General features: G+C 51.2%; 1 protein-coding gene across 1 annotated transcript; it reads left to right on the plus strand.

Moving 5' to 3' along the window:
* The first annotated feature begins 5,855 nt into the window (after positions 1-5,855).
* Positions 5,856-10,852, plus strand: LOC115507633 (C-C chemokine receptor type 5-like). The gene is given in 5 exon segments (XM_030306077.2): positions 5,856-6,642; positions 7,848-7,919; positions 7,922-7,975; positions 7,978-8,028; positions 8,031-10,852. Coding segments are annotated over 4 exon segments (1,020 nt in total). The 5' UTR covers positions 5,856-6,642; positions 7,848-7,885; the 3' UTR covers positions 8,912-10,852.
* Positions 10,853-19,628: the final 8,776 nt, after the last annotated feature.

Consider the following 19,628-nt stretch of genomic DNA (forward strand, 5'->3'; position numbering starts at 1 on the left):
CGGTCCGTGCTCGCTGTTTGGAGCCACCGGGCCGTGGGGGCTGTTTGCCAAGAAGCACAAAAGTGAATTAGTACGTACGGTACAGGGTGGCTTTCTAAATAAAATTTGGAAAAGTATCTGTGGTTCCATCCTGGAATTCAGGGTGACAAGCATGCCTGGGGATCGTCACGCACCGGTCTGGGGCAGGTCCATAAGGACGATGTGTCAATTCCCCCGTACTCAGACCTCCAAGTGCAGGGACGGGGGGGTGGGGTGGGGGGTGGGGGCGTGGAGGGGTGGAGGTGGAGTGTTTGCAAATCAGCAGGCACAGTGCAGAGTACGGAGATAGAGGTCGATGTGAAATCATCCGAGAGCCAGAGGAGAGGGTAGCTAGCTCGATGAAAGCCCTACATCACAGTGGTAATAGCTACAGTGGGATTTTTAGTGCCCACCAGGGAAAGCGCCAGGTTAAAGCTGCCAACCCTCTCCATTCTAGAAGCGGAAAACCCTGTCTTTATCCCGAGGAGAACACTTGAGTGGGGCCGTTTTGAGTCAAGCAGACGTCAGGGAAGATTCATCATTCACAGGGACGGGTGTCTTAAGACTTCTGGTGGAGTTGGGGGCTTGGCAGAGCCCCTCCCTCCCCCCTGCTGGTCATCCGCGATGCGCGACGACGCTCAAAGCAGCTGGCCCTGCCGCCTCCTGGGAGTGAGCCACCCGGACCCCCTCCTTCCACTTTGCCTTTTTCCCTTATCCGGGTTTCCCCTAACAATGGAAGATTTGCCAGGGCTTCAGGGAAGCTTCAGGGAAGATTAGCCAGCAGCCCAAAGGCACCAGCGGTCACCAAGAAGCAGCTTGTCATGAGGGAAGAGGCATCCAGGCTGGTAAGCGGACCTCCCGTGAATTGGGGGGAGGGCTGGCCCTGGGTACGGTGAGTGATTGCAGTTGGCGAACTCTTTGGACGTGGTCACTTCGGCACTACATTTGGAACTTGACCCAGGGGCGTCTCACATCCTCGAGCCCTCCTTGCTGCCTCACTGTCTTGTCCACCACCTCGGCTCTCCAGTCCCCTCCTCACCTGCCCGGCTGGCCGGCTGCCCGGGGGACGCCCCACCCAGAAAGGAGGTGTGGCCCCCCATTCCTCGCACGATTCTCTCAGACCCCCACACACCCTTGGCTTTGAGGACAAGAGCCCCCCTCTCACCTCCCCACCAATCCCACCCTTTTCTACAAGCCTTTCCTGCCCAGATGTGTCTCCTTATAGGACTGGGGTGGGAGGAGTTGACACGACAACTGGGGGCACAGTTGTGAGCCCCCGAGGGAGACGGGTAACCCGGGTGTCAGTGGTTTCCTTAGAACTGGAGGGTACGTAACACCTCCCTGCCCTCAGCCTCAGGCTGCAACCGCCTGTTCTGGGGCAACAGGGAAAAGTCCTACATGATATCCTGTTTTGCGTAGACCTCAACACAGAGGTTCAGGTGTCATCCGATCCGCCAAAGTCACCCTGGGCCTCTCACAGCCTTAATCGGTGCGTTGCACTGCATTTGCCACCCCCACCCCCACCCCAGCCATCCCGGGAAGGGCCTGGACCAAGAGACATTAGTCTAGAGAGGACAGCGTGATGACCCCCAGCCCCACTCACACGTCGTGTGTCTGAGGCAGAAGGCGAAGCGGTGCGGGAGTCACGGGCCATTGCTAAGGCATCACTGCTAAGGCACGCAGGTGACAAATGTCAGTAAGGAGGGATTCTTCCTGTTTCTTTGAGGACCACGGGGATTCTCTGGATTTCTTGGGGAAGGTTGACTTTGGGGACACTGGGAGTGTCCTCCTTGGTGGGAGTCACAGAGCACTGACAGCAGATACTGGAAACGGGCTGTTGTAGTGCGGACCGATGGAAGGAGCCGGAACGTCTGATAGCAAGGCTCTGGCGAGACTGGTTATGGCATTCCGTTGAACAAGAGAAGCCAGACGTGACAGAGGGTAACGTCTACGATTCCACTTATATGGACTTAAAGGAGAGGCACATGAGGATCCCCGGTTGACAGAAGTCAGAGTGGCCCTTACCTCCGGGCACGGCGCAAGGCGACCTTCTGGGGCGATGGGAACAACTCCCTATCACCTCGATCGGCTAGGGGGAAGGTGGTTATGTGGGCGTGTGCATACCGGAACTTCCCCAAGCTGTGCACCTAGGATCGGTACACTTTGCTGCATCTAAATTACACTGACATAAAAACAAACGAGTAATTAATAAATAAATAAATCCACCATAAAAATAACAATGGAAGAGTCACATAGAGGAGCGTTTTTTTTTAATAACCCGATGAAAGGCCTATACTGTGATCTTTAGCAAACAAGAAAAAAAAGAAACGAAGAGAAGAGAAAGAAAGAAAACAGAGAGAGAAGCATGTAGACCTGGTGTATGTGTGGGAAAATGAAACCAAAAGGTATACGTGGGAAAAAAGTCCCGGATTGAGACACATCCCGTGTTTAAAAGGATTGTGTTGAGGGGCACCTGGGGGGCTCAGTTAGCTAAGCATCTGGCTTTGAGTCAGGTCAGGATCTCAGGTTCATGAGCTCGAGCCCCGCGTGGGGCCTCTGTGCTGAAATCTCAGAGCCCGGAGCCTGCTTTGGATTCTGTGGCCCCCTCTCTCTCTGCCAACCTCTCCACGTGACCTCTGTCTGTGTCAAAAATGAGCATTAAAAAAAAAAGGACTGTTTTGAGATTGTAAGCCTATGTCTGATTTTTTCCCTTACTTTCCATTGTTTTGTTTTCCCTAACTTCATACACTAGACAGACTGAAATGTTCCCTTGATTCTACACTGCAGAAGTGCCCAGGGGTCCTCACTTGCTTGTGACTCCCTGGGATGAACTCCATCCTGAGAGATGGCCAGAATCCACCCCTGGACCCAGAAACCCGAGAGGCATAAACAAGACACCTGCTAAGCTTCGCCTCCCTGTCTCAGCCCGTATATGCATCATCACCCCGTTTCCCCTCCAGTGCGTGTTGTCCAAACCGGCATGGCCACACAGTCATCTAGAGTACCGAAGGGGGGAGCTGCCTTCGGAACCCCCGGGGATCGAGGGCATCACTTGACAGATGAGGAAGTGGAAGGGCAGAGGGGAATCTCTTGCTAAAGGCAGCGCAGTCTGGGACTCCAAGCCTGCCTCTACACTGCCCCCTCGGGGCAAGCCTGCCATCACATCCTCAGCCGCCCTGACGCTGGACACGCGGAAACACAGGGCGAAGCCCCAGCCCTGGTGGTGAAAACGAAAGCCAGCCACGGGCACATGCAGAAATGTAACATCGTTCGGCAGCATCTGAGAGCTCCACACGTCCACACAGCACCAGCGAAGACAAAGCTGGTCTCAGAAGACCCAAAACTCCCTGTTTTCTGCGAAATTGTATATCCATTCATTTGCTACCCATTTTGTGAACCCACATTTTTGCAAAATATACAGCACACTTAAGTAGCCCACAGAGGGCTGATATCTGGGAAACACTCTGCCCTTGTTATATCCTTTGATCTTGACCACAGACCTATCGAATAGGTTTGTGTGTTGGGTTGGTTGGTGTGTGTGTGTGTGTGTGTGTGTGTGTTGCCCCATGTTTAAGGATACGAAACCAAGGCATGGAGGAGTTTCAGAAACTTGTTCAGAGGCAAGTAGTTAAAGGCTGATGCCGGGGGCGCCTGGGTGGCGCAGTCGGTTAAGCGTCCGACTTCAGCCAGGTCACGATCTCGCGGTCCGTGAGTTCGAGCCCCGCGTCAGGCTCTGGGCTGATGGTCGGAGCCTGGAGCCTGTTTCCGATTCTGTGTCTCCCTCTCTCTCTGCCCCTCCCCCGTTCATGCTCTGTCTCTCTCTGTCCCAAAAATAAATAAACGTTGAAAAAAAATTAAAAAAATAAAGGCTGATGTCGGGACATAACCCTGGAGCAGGTCTGCAGAGTCCGGTTCCTAAGCGTTCCCTCTTGAGTTACGCGCACGGGATGAACTCGGAGATTTTGTTCCCGATTCACTCTCCCGGTTATGATGACCAGTGCTGGGCTCTGTTGTAACACAAGCGTACACCCTGGATGGGTGGTGGTTGCTGCTGGGCTATTTCTGTAGCTTTTCTGCCTTCCCCCAGCCATCATTTCCTCCTGTTCTCCAAGCGCCAGTCATTAACTTCTCTCTTTCAGCTTCCAGTTGGCTGATACTACCCTCCTCTAGACAAGGACCCCAGGGAACCAATTTTGTTAACCTTTTGTAAAATAAACTCTCCCTAGGAAAGGATCACGGAATGAGTAGCTAGGGGGGTTGATGTTTATCGAGTGTATATTATGTGCCAAATTCTGGATGTGGGTGCCTCGTGAGCCCCTCCCCCACAAACCCATGAGGCAACCCATTATTCAGCCCATCCCACAGAAGAGAAAGCTGAGGGTTGGGCCGGGCTTCAAGCTCGGCAGGCTGGCTGGGGAGGCCACCTGCTTAGCCCTGCATTATGCTGTGCCCCCAGGTTTGGGGTCTCCTCCGCCTTTTCTCAGACCACACAAGCCAATGCTTCTGATTCTGTCGTGGACAAAACGGAAAGACCCCAGAGGGCGCTCTTGAGGCTCAGGCTGGCTCTCCTGCAGTGTTTTCAGCTCTGCCATCAACAGTTGAGGTTTTAGGTAAGTAACCAACCACCAAGAAAGCTCCATGTGCCTGCAGGTGGTATTGTCCTAGAATCCTAAACCTGACCCTATTCTTTGGTCCGTTCCTGCTCACTTTATGTGGGAAATTTCTCATCACTACAGATAGACTTTCTTTGGAGAGAGGATCTCTGCTGCCTGTGTATGGCATGGTGCAGGCGCTCACGAACACCAGCCGGTTTGGAGGGCTGCAAATAGCGATCGGGTTAGAGGAAATTCGTAATGACGTGCCCCACGATGTATCCGACCCCAAGGAAGATGGCAATGTGTTTTGCTCACGTGAGAGCCTACAGTTAAAGCCCTTTAGGGGCACCTGGGTGGCTCAGTTGGTTAAGCGTCCGACTTCAGCTCAGGTCATGATCTCGCAGTTCATGAGTTCAAGCCCCGCGTTCAAACCTGCTTCGGATCTGTAGTCTCCTTTACTCTCTGCCCCTACCCCCTTGTGCTCTCTCTCAAAAATAAATAAAACATTTGAAAAAAAAAAGCCCTTTAGATGACCCAATTGTTTTTGTCTGCAGAGAAAAATAGTACTGGGGCCTGAGGTATGGGTGTGGGCTGGGCTGGGCACAGGGGATGGGGGAGACAGTGGCTAAAGGGGACCACGGGCTTCACGTGAAGCATCCCCTGTCAATTTCAAGTTGGTTTCCGTGGCTTTCTTGCAGGCAAGTCTTAAGAGAATCAGAATCTCAACTGTTCAGCCTCACCATTGATAAGCGCTGTGGTCTTATACAAATAAATCATTGGCCTCTGAAGCAGCAATTTCTTTGGGCAGAATGAGGAGGTTTGACCCGATAAATGTGAATGTTTTTCTACGCTAATATCCTTCAGTCCTTCTATTTTCTAACAGACTCTGTGTAGTTGCAATGAGCAGAAAACAAAAGAAAATAGTGTCGTCAGGGAAGCCCACAAATAAACTTTCAGGCCAGAAATCTAGTCTCTGACCTATTTTAAGTTCAATTAAAAAGAAAAGGAAAGAAGAAGAAGAACTGTTTCATTTTTTTTTTTTTGGCCTGAAATGTACTTATCATTAAAACTCCGCCTCCCCCTTTCAGTAGAAACATGCATTCCTACTTTTATGCTGCCTATATGTTTGATTTGCACAACTCAGCTAGCCAGAGCAGCTGAGACATCCGTTCCCCTACAAGAACCCTCCTGGTAAGTCATCCCTCAGCCACTCTGTTGTTAGTTAGCTCAGCTTCTGTGATGAGTAAAAGCTTTACAGGAAACCCTAGAAATCTGGACACACACCAGAGGCTCGTAGAGCTATCTTAAATCCTAATCTTCGAGAGGAGAAAAGAGTTAGAATTTAGAATCAATTTCAAACTGTGATAACATCGAAGATACAAAACATGATTGGGAATGAAAGATTGTTGTAAAGGGAGCAATATTTAAAAGAAAGAAAGAAAGAAAGAAAGAAAGAAAGAAAGAAAGAAAGAAGAAAGAAAAGAAGGAAGGAAGGAAGGAAGGAAGGAAGGAAGGAAGGAAGGAAGGAAGAAACTTCACCTTTCAAAAGAAATCTTTTCAGAGAGATGATTCTTGGCCAAAATCTTGGCAGAATGATCTTCTGGTAAGAACTGAAACTGACCAGGCAGGATGCCCTGTGAATGTATGTCCAAGACGAGTTGTATCTAAGTCCAGTTTTTCGTTTGTTTTTCTCAGAAAAGAGGGAAGGGTAAAAATTGTCCGAATTCATATTGGACTACAAATATCAAATAAACTTTCCCTTTACTATATCAGCTCTACAGCGCATTTCGTGTCCTTTAATGTATGGTTCTTGCTCTGGCTCAGAATTTAAGGTGAAATTTTCTGTATGTGTCTCCTTGCTACCTAATCCGAGGGACAGGAAACATGAAACCCACGAGGATTATTAAAGAAACTTCTACCAGGAAGTGGAACCGAAATAGACCAGGCTAGCCAGAGGGTCATGGAGGGGCTGAGCAAACCCAGAATATGCATGGTGGCACCTGAGATGTTTTCTACCTTGATTGCTTGGGTATGTGCGGGAGCTCTTAATCATAGCAATTCGGGAACTGTAAACACGAACTTAGACTACACGTGAGAATGGCAGCCCGGACTTTATAGCTGGCTACTGGCTGCTACGACCCTCTCGGGGGGACTTGGGCAGCGGCCCGTTTCATCCGGACCGCGTCGAGGTGCCAGGCTGACGATACACACTCCACTTCCCTCACCAAGAAGCGAGAGACTAGGTAGCTGCTGGATGAGAGTGCAGGCTGCCTGCCTTCAAAATCAGCTGCTTTCTAGCTGTGTGTGGTTGGGCAAGTTACTCATCCTCTCTGTGCCTTGAGTTCTAATCTGCAAAATGGGACGATAACATGACCTGACTCATAGGGTGACCGTGAGGATTAATTGAATGAATGGGTGTGAAGTTGTTGGCCCACAGGGTGCCCTTGGGAACCGTCCATGGTTAGCAACACACACTCCGGGGGACGCTCTGTATAAGCTCACCCCAGGGAAGGCAGCTGCAGCAGAGATGGTAAGACAGTGTTAGACAGCGCCTGAGTCAGTTTCTTTTTTTTTTTTTTTTTTTAATTTTTTTTTTTTCAACGTTTATTTATTTTGGACAGAGAGAGACGGAGCATGAAAGGGGGAGGGGCAGAGAGAGGGAGACACAGAATCGGAAAACAGGTTCCAGGCTCTGAGCCATCAGGCCTGACGCGGGGCTCGAACTCACGGACCGCGAGATCGTGACCTGGCTGAAGTCGGACGCTTAACCGATCTGCGCCACCAGGCGCACCCTGAGTCAGTTTCTTGACGTTGTTAAAGCTTCATTCGTCCCACGTGGCTACAGAGTGCCAGGTTTTATTGGGTCAGACGATGCTTTTGTGAACCCCCCCCCAAGAGTCACAGTCTCCGTCCAGTGAGCAGAGGTGATAGCGATCCTTCCTTTTCCTGAAAAGTTTTCTTTTTACTTTTCTTTCTTTCTTTCTTTCTTTCTTGTCTTTCTGTTCTTTCTTTCTTCTTTCTCTTTCTTTCTTTCTCTCTCTCTCTCTCTCTCTCTCTCTCTTTCTTTCTTTCTTTCCTTCTTTCTTTTGGCCAAACAAGGGAGCTCCGTTAAATGTAGAAACCTACATACCAATGTTGAAAAGCCTGTACGTGGATAAGACGGTTTGCACCCACGGCGGACCACCGCAAGTACATTCTGGGTATCCTAGACGATCACTTTTTCTTTATTCACAGCGCGAGCAAAATGGATCTCAAGCCACGAGCCACCTACTATGAATGAATACGAGCTGTCGGAGCCCTGCCAGAAAACGACGTGAGGCAAATCGCAGCCAGGCTCCTGCCTCCGCTCTACTCACTCGTGTTCATTTCCGGTTCGTGGGCAACCTGCTGGTCGTCCTCATCCTCATCAACTGCAAAAGCTGAGGGGCATGACTGACGTCTACCTGCTCACACTGGCCATCTCCGACCTGCCTCTTCCTTTTCACCCTCCCTTCTGGGCCCACTATGCCGCCAACGGGTGGGTCTTCGGGGATGTGATGTGTAAGACGGTCACCGGGCTCTATCACGTCGGGTACTTTGGCGGAAACTTCTTCATCATCCTCCTGACCGTCGATAGGTACCTGGCTATCGTCCACGCTGTGTTCGCTTTAAAGGCCAGGACGGTCACCTTTGGGGCGGTGACAAGCGCGGTCACCTGGGCGGTGGCCATGGTCGCCTCTCTGCCGGGGTGTATCTTCAGCAGATCCCAAAAAGAGGGTTCTCGTTTTACGTGCAGCCCTCATTTTCCATCCAATCAGTATCATTTCTGGAAGAACTTCCAGACACTGAAGATGACCATCTTGGGCCTGGTCCTGCCCCTGCTCGTCATGATCGTCTGCTACTCGGCCATCCTCAGGACCCTGTTCCGGTGTCGGAGCGAGAAGAAGAAGCACAGGGCCGTGAAGCTCATTTTCGTGATCATGATCGGTTACTTTCTTTTCTGGGGCCCCAACAACATCGTCCTCCTGCTGAGCACCTTCCCAGAATCCTTTGGCCTCAATAACTGCAGTAGCTCCAACAGACTGGACCAAGCCATGCAGGTGACGGAGACCCTGGGAATGACGCACTGTTGCATCAACCCCATCATCTACGCCTTCGTCGGGGAGAAGTTCAGAAGCTACCTCTTGGTGTTCTTCCAAAAGCACATCGCCAGGCGCTTCTGCAAACGTTGTCCTGTCTTCCAGGGAAAGGCCCCCGACAGAGCGAGCTCGGTTTACACCCGATCCACCGGAGAGCAGGAAATCTCTGTCGGCTTGTGACCTGGACCAGGTGTTTGTACGCAGCCTAGGGGCGGGAGTGACCCTTTTAAAAAGGAAGTTACTGTCATAGAGGGCCTAAGAGTCATCCGTGCACCTGGCTATCTATCCCACCACTTAAGCCCGTCACGTCTGGAAAGCCAAATCAATATATGTTGATGACATAGCAAACCTCCTCACCTCCCCTCCGCACACAACAACTTATTGGCAAACTCTTCCTTCGCTGCAAAAATTTCATTATAAAAAAAAATCCCCAGAGAACTGCTAATTCTTGAGTTTGGTGACCCGAACAGGAATAACAAAACCAATCAAGATGTATACTGTACGGTTTCTGATCTGCTCGAGGCAACAGGTGCAGGTTGTAAGTGCGCTGAAAGCAGGTGCTTGTGGGTGATCTGTTAAGAAACGAGCTCTTCCAAGAGCGATCTCCCCTCCAGGGTGTGGTTGGTAAGTTCCACAGGCGATCAGGACCGGGTGAGAGCTTCGAAGTCTTCTTCAGGGAGAAGGGGAGAGGGGAGGAAGGTTAGCTCCAGGCCTGCAGGCCCCGCACATGCGCGGGGCGGCTCTGCCGTGGGGGGTCGGCACTGGCTGGGGAGAGACAAGGCGAGCCCGGACCATAGGGAGCGTGCACAGCACCGCTTGTCAAAGCCAGAGCAGAGCGGGGGGGATCCCCGGCCACTGTCGCTGGAAGCTCGTTGCGCGGCCGAACGATGGCCTAGAAAGGTGAGCCTTTTAGGTCGGGTGTGAGGCGAGGAGGCTTTCCATGTAGGTCCGGGCACCAGGGATGGGGACACCCTCGCAGCATGCGGGGTGAGAGTCCACAGAACTTGGGGTGGATTGGGGTTGGAGGTGAGGGGCCGTGGGGAGGCAGAGAGAACCTCTAGGCTTCACGCACGAGGACTGGAGATGCCCTTAAGGAAACCTCAGGCATGGAAAGGGGCCAAGGCTTGCATCGAAACCAGGAGGGGCTGGTGGAAGAGGAAGCCTCTGGTTTTGCCAGCTTGAACACAGCCTTCCGTAGACAGAACCTGGGCTCTCTAGCGGTGGCCGCTCCTGCCTTTGGAGTTGTCCTTCCCAACCCAGCTCCAACCAGGGGGCGTCTCCAGGGGGCTTGGAAGCACTAGGTTTAGGAAATGCGGGGAGTCTGAGGCCTGGGAACACGTTTACATCAGCTATGACATCCAGGGGCCGACTGTGTAGTTAATGAACATCCAGGGCTTTTATAAGCACTAAGCAAAGAAGCCCCAGAGGGGGGAAGGAAGCCGGGATGACTAAGTTTCTGCCCGCCCAGGACACACCACTGCCTCCCTAAGCGTTGTCTTCCGGAGTTAACTCTCGGTGGGCAGAGGGGAGAAGGGACAGATTCATTTGGAAACAGGCCGCCTCCAGCTGACTCAGCTCCGAGAAGCACCATTTTACGGAACTCGGTGTTTCAGGCTGAGTGTGGTGGCTTTAGACTCTCCTTCCAGACGCCTTCTCCCGACACACCCCCGAACACTAAGGGATCTATTCCTTTCAAAGACAGGGTCATGATTTCGTGTTTGGCAGTTGCTCCTTGTACTCTTTTGTACCTGCCCGAGATGGTTTGGAATCCGGGAGGAGCTAAGACCATTTGGGAGAGATGAGGTGAGGCGACATCAAAGCAGTGAGACTCCCTCACAAGATGAAGGTATCAGAACAATAAGAGGTGCTACTGATGTTTCTCAGCTCTGAAATATGACCTTGAGAGCGCGGGTGTCGACGGGGAGCAACCGGAAGTGCTCTTGAGGTCGTTTCAAGGGCACAAGTATCCTATGACCTAGCCTCCTGGGTCAACTCAAAGGCACTCTGATATCTTTGTGTGTCGAATACATATCATGTCTGATGTGATCCGGCTCATGTATATAGAAAGTTACAAATCACTTGGAAGAAAACCCTTGCCTAGTAAAAAATCACCCTGTAAAATAACTGACTGTATTCCTATTCTTTCCGTCAAGCGCACATGTAGAGAATAGCGTTCAAACTGCGAAAGCAGGGCGCCTGGGTGGCTCCGTGGGTTAAGGTGTCCAACTTCGGCGCAGGTCATGATCTTGCCGTTCGTGGGTTTGAGCCCCACACCGGGCTCTGTGCTGGCAGCTCAAAGCCTGGAGCTGCTTCCGGATTCTGTGTCTCCTTCTCTCTCTTCTCTGCCCCTCCCCCACTCCTGCTCAGTCTCTCTCTCTCAAATTCAGTAACATTTTTAAAAATTTAAAAACAAACAAACAAAGCAAAACAAAACCGTGAAAGGATTTGTTAAGTCACTGTTTTGGAAAACTCCGTACGTACACGCACAGAGAGCTATACTTCCTTTGAAATATTTTTTTTTCAACATTTATTTATTTTGGGGACAGAGAGAGACAGAGCATGAACGGGGGAGGGGCAGAGAGAGAGGGAGACACAGAATCAGAAACAGGCTCCAGGCTCTGAGCCATCAGCCCAGAGCCTGACGCGGGGCTCGAACTCACGGACCGCGAGATCGTGACCTGGCTGAAGTCGGACGCTTAACCGACTGCGCCACCAGGCGCCCCTGAATATTTTTTTAAAAGTTGCCCCCCTTCCTGGGTCAAATTGCCAGAATACTTTGTCTGAAGATGCTGCCTCTAAGGGTGGCATTTCTGAGCAACAGACACTGAAAACTTTCCAGTTTCTAATCTAATTCTACTACTGGAGCAAAAGAATTGACACATTTAAAAAAGAAAAAAAGAAAATCGATGTATGTGTAAGCCCGCGCCAGTTGTCTATGTTTGAAAATGAGGAAGGCCTAGCGGCACCTGGGTGGCTCAGTCGGTTAAGTATCTGACCCTTGATTTTGGCTCAGGTCATGATCTCATGGTTTTGTGGGTTCAAGCCCTGAGTCAGGCCCTGTGCTGATGGTGTGGGAGCCTGCTGGGGATTCTCTCTCTCCTCCTCTCTCTCTCTCTCTCTGTGCCCCTCCCCTGCTCACATGTGCATACTCTCTCTCTCTCTCTTAAAATAACTAAACTCAAAAAAAAAAATTACAACAAGAAAATGAAGAAGACATACGATGTCACAATCTGGTCCTTGCTCTGTAATCCCAAACTGCAGACACATGACACGCGAGGACCTGGCTGCTATAAAGGTTGCTTTTCTTTCATTTCAAATCCCTTCTAAAAACTTGCCTGTAATTGCAGTGATGACCATGGATTTGTCCTTGACGTTTGGCTTTCTGTGCACATGTCTCTTATCCCCAGAGAGAACAGGTGCTCCGGGAAGAGGCGACTGGTCCAGGTGGCATTTACAGCCTGGGGCAGGCTGGTCTTGAGACCAGGTAGGTCACGGTCCTACTTGGACATCCGGGGAATGAGCAGAAGGCAAGGGCAGCTGGAGCCGGTTTTAGGACAGCTTTTCCCTAACAACCGGAAAGACCGCCTTCCCACCTCCCTCAACAGCAGGCGTGACCCAAGGAAGGGAGGGAGGGGACTCGAGTCGGAGCAGAGGAGGGTCCCGGGGCACAGTTCCATCCACCCCCACGCCCCTCACTTTGTGGGCCCTCCTGGGCCCACCCCTCCTCTGCCCCAGTCCTTAGATTGACGAACAGGCTTGAACTCATCGTGACTTTCAGGTTCTGACTCCACTCATCACATCCTGGGTGAAGACACCTGCTCCCCGGCCCAGGGGCGTCTGTCATGGAGGGAGTTCCGTATGGGCCATGGATAAAGTCCAAGTAAAGTGAACGCCCTGAGCGGGGAGGGAAAATGTGCAAATTCAGACATTGGGATTCCGTTCACACGTGTATCCCAAGGTTCCAAATACCTCCAGCTAAAAGGCTACCAGTCTTGCCACTGTTGTGATTAAATCAGGTCACTGCTTTCCTATCCAAGGGAAAGACAGACTCCTCAACAGGAACATCGGAGTTTCATTGTTGACTTTCTTTTTTTTTTTTTTTTTTTAAATGTTTATTTATTTTTGGGACAGAGAGAGACAGAGCATGAACGGGGGAGGGGCAGAGAGAGAGGGAGACACAGAATCGGAAGCAAGCTCCAGGCTCTGAGCCATCAGCCCAGAGCCTGACGCGGGGCTCGAACTCACGGACCGCGAGATCGTGACCTGGCTGAAGTCGGACGCTTAACCGACTGCGCCACCCAGGCGCCCCTCATTGTTGACTTTCTGATGAAGGCACAGGAGATGTGGAGATGTGAGCAAGGGACGTGGCCGTGAACGACCGGACTGCTCTCCTTCATAGCTTGTTCGCACACCCCTGCTTAACCTGAGAGCGTGGAGAACTCCCACACCCTGAGATGCTGCCGATCCTGGGAGGAAACAGAGTTCTTTTGCTTTTAAGTAAAACTCACTATGAAAGTCTTGCTTGGTATTTTCCTGAAAGACAGCCAAACTTGAATATTTCTGTAGATAGATGTTGCGACGGTGCCGTATTTTCTTTTCTTTTCTTTTTCTTTTTAGATAGAGAGACAGCGAGAGTGAGCACATATGGGGAGGGGCAGAGGGAGAGAGGATCTTAAGCAGGCTCTATGCCCAGTGCAGAGCTCAACGCTGGGGCTTGATCCCACGACCCTGGGATCATGACTTGAGCCGAAATCATGAGTCGGACGCTCAACTGACTTGAGCCAGCCAGGCGCGCCGTGCCTTAGGTTTTTGTCTACGAGCGTTTTTTCCAAGGCTTACTTATTTTTGGCTTCATATTGTCACTACTTTAATTTGATCATAAGTTCTGTGTCATTGTGGTTCCGTCATGTTTCAGGAACTTGGTTGAGTTTCTTTTTCTTACGATGGTAACTCGTGTTTTAAACGCTTGAAAGTCTTTTCAAAGGAGCCAACGGAAAGGCCTTCCAGGCCATTGAGAATCTTGGGCTATACTGCCTCCCTGTGGTCACCTTCGTATCCAACAAGGGCGTCCCGCAGCCAGCCTTGACTCGGGTGGTTACACATTCGGCTGGTTCATGTTGGTCTCTGCTGCTACCATTCCTGTTGTGGACAAGAGGTGGTTCCACAGCAGCTCAGGGTAGATAATGCTTAACTCACTGGCCAGGAAAAGGAGCGCCAGTGGAAGACACAAGTCGATGCCTGCGGTGAACCGAAGGTCCCAGCTCTCTCGGGCCAAACTCTGCAGATCCCTGAACCCACAGCCTTGCAACAAAGTCACAAACTGTTTTGTGACAAAGCATTTTTCACCATCCAATGCCACGAGCCCGTCTTGCATGACTCCCATGTGTATCTAGCAATGGCTGTGGGTACCTAGTATTCGAAGCGATCCAATACTGTTGCCATGTGGGTGGATTTCTTCTTTATTCACACTTCCCTTTCTCTATTACTGTGCTCCCCTCACTTCGATTCCTCTTAATGGTATCGCATCATCTGAAAACAGGAAGGTTGCTGAGGACCAGTCAGCCTGACCCCTCACTTTATGGAAGAAGAGCGGAGCCCGCCCGCCCCCAGTGCCAGACGCACTGACACAATAGGTGTGTGACATAACAGTCCTGGCCTCAGTTTTCACAGGTTCCCCCCATTGCACCTGCCAGCCAGCGATGCGCCATTGAGGAGAGCAGGTGGGAGCCGTTCTAACTCCCCTGACAGCCGGCACCCACGTCGATGAGGGAGAGCGAGATCCGGAATTCGTGGGGACCATGCTTACGGCCGCTGGCTTAATCTTAGCTGCTCCTTGGAGTTACCTGGGGTAGTTGGACAAATAGTGATACCCAGCCCCACCCGCAGCACTCCGATTTGATGGGTCTGCAGAAGCTCGGAGTTCTAGGAAGCTCTAAGCGCAGCCAACTTTGGAAACCACTGCTTACAGCCCATCAAACCGAGCTTGCTGGATGCGGGCTGCTGTCTGAGGAAGAATCCTGCCGGCCTAGAAGTGGGTGGCACACAGGCCAGGGAGGGTCCGGATTCAACTCCTCGATCGTCCCAGCAGAACATGAACTCCGTCTTCCCACAAGCTGGTCTTTAAAGCATATGCATCTAGCTTTAGTTGGCAACGTAAAACATCTCTCTTTGAGGCACCAAGCATCATGCTTTCATTTCTGCTTTCGGGTTACGTTTTAACCCATCCATTCCAAGTGAACAGTAAATAAAGATGGGGTGTCTGTTGCCCACGCGGAGCTTGGTGGCTTCAAATTCAAGACAGAAGAAGTCTCTCGGGTAGGAAAGGTCTGTTTGCGATGTGTTACAAATGAATATTGGTATTGCTCATGTTGGCAAAAGAGTTCTCCCCCCACCCCTCCCCACCCCATTTCCTTGTCCCTCCACGAGCCATCCCTTCAACTGCGTCCAGTAAAGCATTACCCCCGAAGACCTGGAAAACTCTGGAAGTCTGTGTGAGCCCTGGGTAAGGCGACGATGATCCTGCAGAGGAAGCAACAAGTCAGCCTCAAAACAGCAACGGCCGGTATTCACCCTAGAATTCCTGTGCTTTGGTTTATTTCCACTAGCTAATATTCTTCAAAAACCCCTTTTAAGAAAATTATGATTTTTTGAAAATTTTTATTTCTATTTGGAAGAGCATCGGCGGGGGAGGGGCAGAGAGAGGGGGCCAGAGGATCCAAAACGGGCTCCGCGCTGACAGTCTGACAGCAGCGAGACTTGCGTGGGGGCTCGAACTCACACACCACGAGATCATGACTTGACCCGAACTCAGACACTCAACCGACTGAACCACCCAGCTGCCCCAGACAATTATGATTTGTTTCCCAACAGATCATCAAATCGGGACTCTCTGTTGATTGATTATCTCACTCCTTCCAAAGGGTGGAAAGTGGAGCCTGGTGGACAAAAGAGTGGGGAGTTCAAAGTCAGACTGATTTGAGGTCCAGCCTTAAGGCTGTAGGAGCTTGGGGAGGTGACTCAGAGTCCCTCTGTGGACCTCAGAGTCCTTTCCTGTCATTCAGGATACTATTCACGTCTGTTAACATCTGAAAGTTATGTCGGTATATAGTATCTAGACCAGCCCTGACCAGAAGGACGCTCTGTAATGACGGAGATGACTCCAGACTGGTGCAAAACGTGCCTAATGTGACTACGGGACTGGATTTTTCATTTCATTTCATTTTAAAACATTCAGTGCATCTATGAACGGACAAGGCTAAGTCTGGCATAGAGTAAGTATCCAAGAAGCATCAGTATAACTTGGACTCTGGGATCAGGGGTCCCTAGGCAAGTTGTAATGCTTTTAGCCTCCGTCTCCTCATCTGTGATATGGGGCCAATAGCAATACCTACTACCTCATACGTTTGAGGATTTAATGAGAAATCGCACATTGGTTTAAGGCAGTGCCTGGCACACGGAAGTTCTTGGAACCGTTAGCTACTTTCCTAATAGGGGCTATTTCTTCTTTAAATTGGAATTGCCCTCCCCTAAAGAAGGCTCCTCAGCGTGGTGGGCAACCCAGCTCACTTTCTGCAGTGGAATGGAACCCCCCGCGGACCCGAGGGGGCTCTCGGGCGTGAACTCAAACACCGTGGATTTACAGCAATGGACGGAAAGGGTCTCCCAACTTGGTGGCGTCGTGTTCAATACGTCCGAACTTGTGTAGTGCATTTGGAAAGGCTTTGGGTGGGGGTGGGGGGGTGGGGGGATTAACCTGAGAACGAAATTCTGGCCGGATGTCGGCCCTGCAGCTCTAAGCAAACTGGGAAATGAGGGAGGCAGGCCAACTCCCCACCCCCTCCCTCTGGGATTCCGACAGAAGCAGCAAGGTGGGAACACGGTTCTCATGTGCATTAACTGTGGGCAGCCCATTCATTCATTCATTCATTCAGTGAACATTCGTGGAGGGCCTGTGCAAGACACGGGGCATGGGGTAAGGGAGCTTGCCCATGGGGTAAGTGGAGGCACTGTGTGGTTGAGTGAGAGCTGCATAGAAGCACCGTAGGTAGAGGCTACGAGAAGGCACAACTATGCCAGCGAAAATAGGCAAAACGGGGCAAGGCACCATCCAGGTGCCTAAAACGGCACAGCCTTGTGAGTGAGACAGACAGACGGACAGTCAGTGCGTCCTCTGACCATTCCGTAAAGAAAGCCTGGCTACAATTGTCTCTCGGTTCCGTGCCTCCTTAAATAGCTTACGCTGAACAGAATGTTCTTGTCTCTGATTGTCCCAGCACCCGCTGCCCTTTGGGGGAGGGGGGTCATCGAGGGGTGGGGAGAGGACCTGTCTACACACCGAGACACCAGCCTCCTTGGGTTCCTGGGGCTGGTTTTGTAGTTTCCCTGTCTCTGCGTTTGCTTTCAGTTTGTTTGTACCACAGGAAATAAGTGGAACATCTCCTTCCCACCCCTGCTTCTGCCTGCTAGGTCGTCTGCCCTGGAGGCAATAAAGTTACCAGTCTCTTTTCATTTGGGAGGTACTTCCTGCGCATCTAACCAAAATCACATCTCTCCCCTTATCTCCTGTGTTTCCACAAATCACAAACGCTTGGAGTATTCTTTACCGCACCTTGGTTTTTTCCACTTTACAATCTTGGGCAGATTTCTTAAGCTCTCCGTGCCTCATTTTGCCCGTCTGTGGAATGGGGATAATGATCCCAACCTCACTGATTGTTCCAAGGAGGAGATGAGTTAATAGGCTAATTGGCATATGACAACCACCCAGTGAATTTTGGCTATTAGTATTTCTTACGGTTTGCCAGGCAGATTCTATTTTCATGCAAGTGAACTTATTTTTCGTAATGTCTATTTATTTATTTTGCGCGCGAGGGAGCATGCGTGCGCACACACGCAAGCGGAGAGGAGTAGAGAGAGGGGGAGGGAGAGCCCCAGGCAGGCTCTGCACCGTCACCACAGCCCAGTGTTGGGCTGGAACCCACGAACCGTGCGATCATGACCTGAGCCGAAATCAGGAGTCGGACCTTACCCGACGGAGGCCCCGAGGCGCCCCACAAATGAACTTATCAACTTTTTCTTTGATTTCTGGGTTTTATGACATGGTTAGGAAAGCCTTCCCCATGCTGAGATTGCAAAACTCTCCCGGTTTTATTTCTAAAGCTATTATGGCTTCATCTTTTACAATTTGTATCCTGGAATTCATCTTGCAGCGCGGAGTAAAGTGGGGATCCAAGGTTTTTGCCCCGGATGGCACCCCATCCTCCCAAGATGGTTTATTAAATTATTTTCCTACTAACTTAAAATGCCATTTTTTTTTTTAGAGTGGAAATGATGCTTTCCCCGTTTCCCATTCTGAGACTCACATGTGTTCTCTAAGCTACCATTTTATTTATTTATTTTTGAGAGAGAGTGGGGAGAGGGGCAGAGAGAGGGAGAAAGACACAGAATCCGAAGCAGGCTCCAGGCTCCGAGCTGTCAGCACCGAGCCCGATGCGGGGCTCGAACCCACCAACTGTGGGATCATGACCTGAGCCGCAGTCAGATGCTTAACCGACTGAGCCGCCAGGCGCCCCCTAAATGCCGTTTTTATAATATTTTCTCTCCTGCCCCCAGGGTTGGCCCTATTTCTGTATTTCCAGTTAAATGACTACGTGCCCAAGCATCATTTCAGGTGCTTTGCTCCTCGGGGAGGCCCCTCAATGCGTGGGGCGAGTCCTTCTGGTGCCCCATACAGGGCACACGGCCACTGTTTCCGTGATGTGAACATTGACCAGTGGAGCCAGGAAGTCAGAGTCCCCCGCCCGCCCCGGACTGGTGATCTTGTCCTTGCAGTGGTCACAAATTAGAGCGATGCCTGGTCCCACAAAGTCCAGGTGTGTGCCGTGTGCTGCCCGAGGTGAGCCAATCACATTCTTGCTCCTAAAAGCGATGCCCACGAATGCACCCCAGAGTGGCCGACAGTGCCCCAGAGGGGGGACTGGAGACCGCCGGGGGAGATGCCCCAATGCAGAGCTGACTGGTGATGAGGAACCTTGGGGTAAGCTGCGGGCAAAGTCCGGGCTAACAGCACAGCCCCTGCCCCCAGCGGGGACGGGAATCTGTGTGATTTTCCTCAGATACTCCCGGCTACCCAAGAGCCAAGGAAAGGGGTTTCAGTGCTTGCCATGGTGATGTGGGAAACTAAGGCAAATGAAAACTGAAATTCCTTTACTGCCTGCAGCCCGTTGGCGAGTCCTTGCAGCAGGCAACGTGACCTCCCTCCAGGAGCTCAGCTGCCTCAGTGATGACACTTTGCTGGGGGCAAAAAGGAATCTTGGCTTCACATTATCCTGACCCCCCCCCCATCCTATAAGTCTACTTTAACATATAAAAAGTCCTTTGGAAACTTCCTTTATCTCAACTCCCCCAAGATATATGCTGGCAATCATACTCCAAGCATATGGCCCCTGATATACATCTGAATGGTCTCATGACTGAGGTTTTACTGAACGGTAATAAATGACGTTTTCCTAACACTGAGGCCCTCAGGGTCCTGGAAACCTTGCTTTGAAAATTCCTTAGACCCTTACGCTGTCTCTAACCCCCTCCCAGCCTGAAGGTATATAATCAGTTACCTGTCACAACCCCAGTGCAGCTCTTTCTGCCCACGGTCCTGTCCCCGTGCTTTAATAAAATCACCTACGTGCACCAAAGATGTCTTCAAGAATTCCTTCTTGGCCTTCGGCTCCGAACCCCACCATCACCCCGAAACCCCATCACCTGGGGCCCCGTCTTTCCCAAGAGAAGACACCTCGCAATTCCTTCTCTCCTGTGATCAACCCCGGGGGTGTCCCGGCTGTCCCCATCACTGCTAGGGGAGCCTGAGCCCTCCCTAGTGCAGGCATAAAGTCCCCACTTCTCC

Source organism: Lynx canadensis, chromosome A2 (genome assembly GCF_007474595.2).
Source record: "Lynx canadensis isolate LIC74 chromosome A2, mLynCan4.pri.v2, whole genome shotgun sequence".
Classification (NCBI taxonomy): Eukaryota; Metazoa; Chordata; class Mammalia; order Carnivora; family Felidae; genus Lynx; species Lynx canadensis.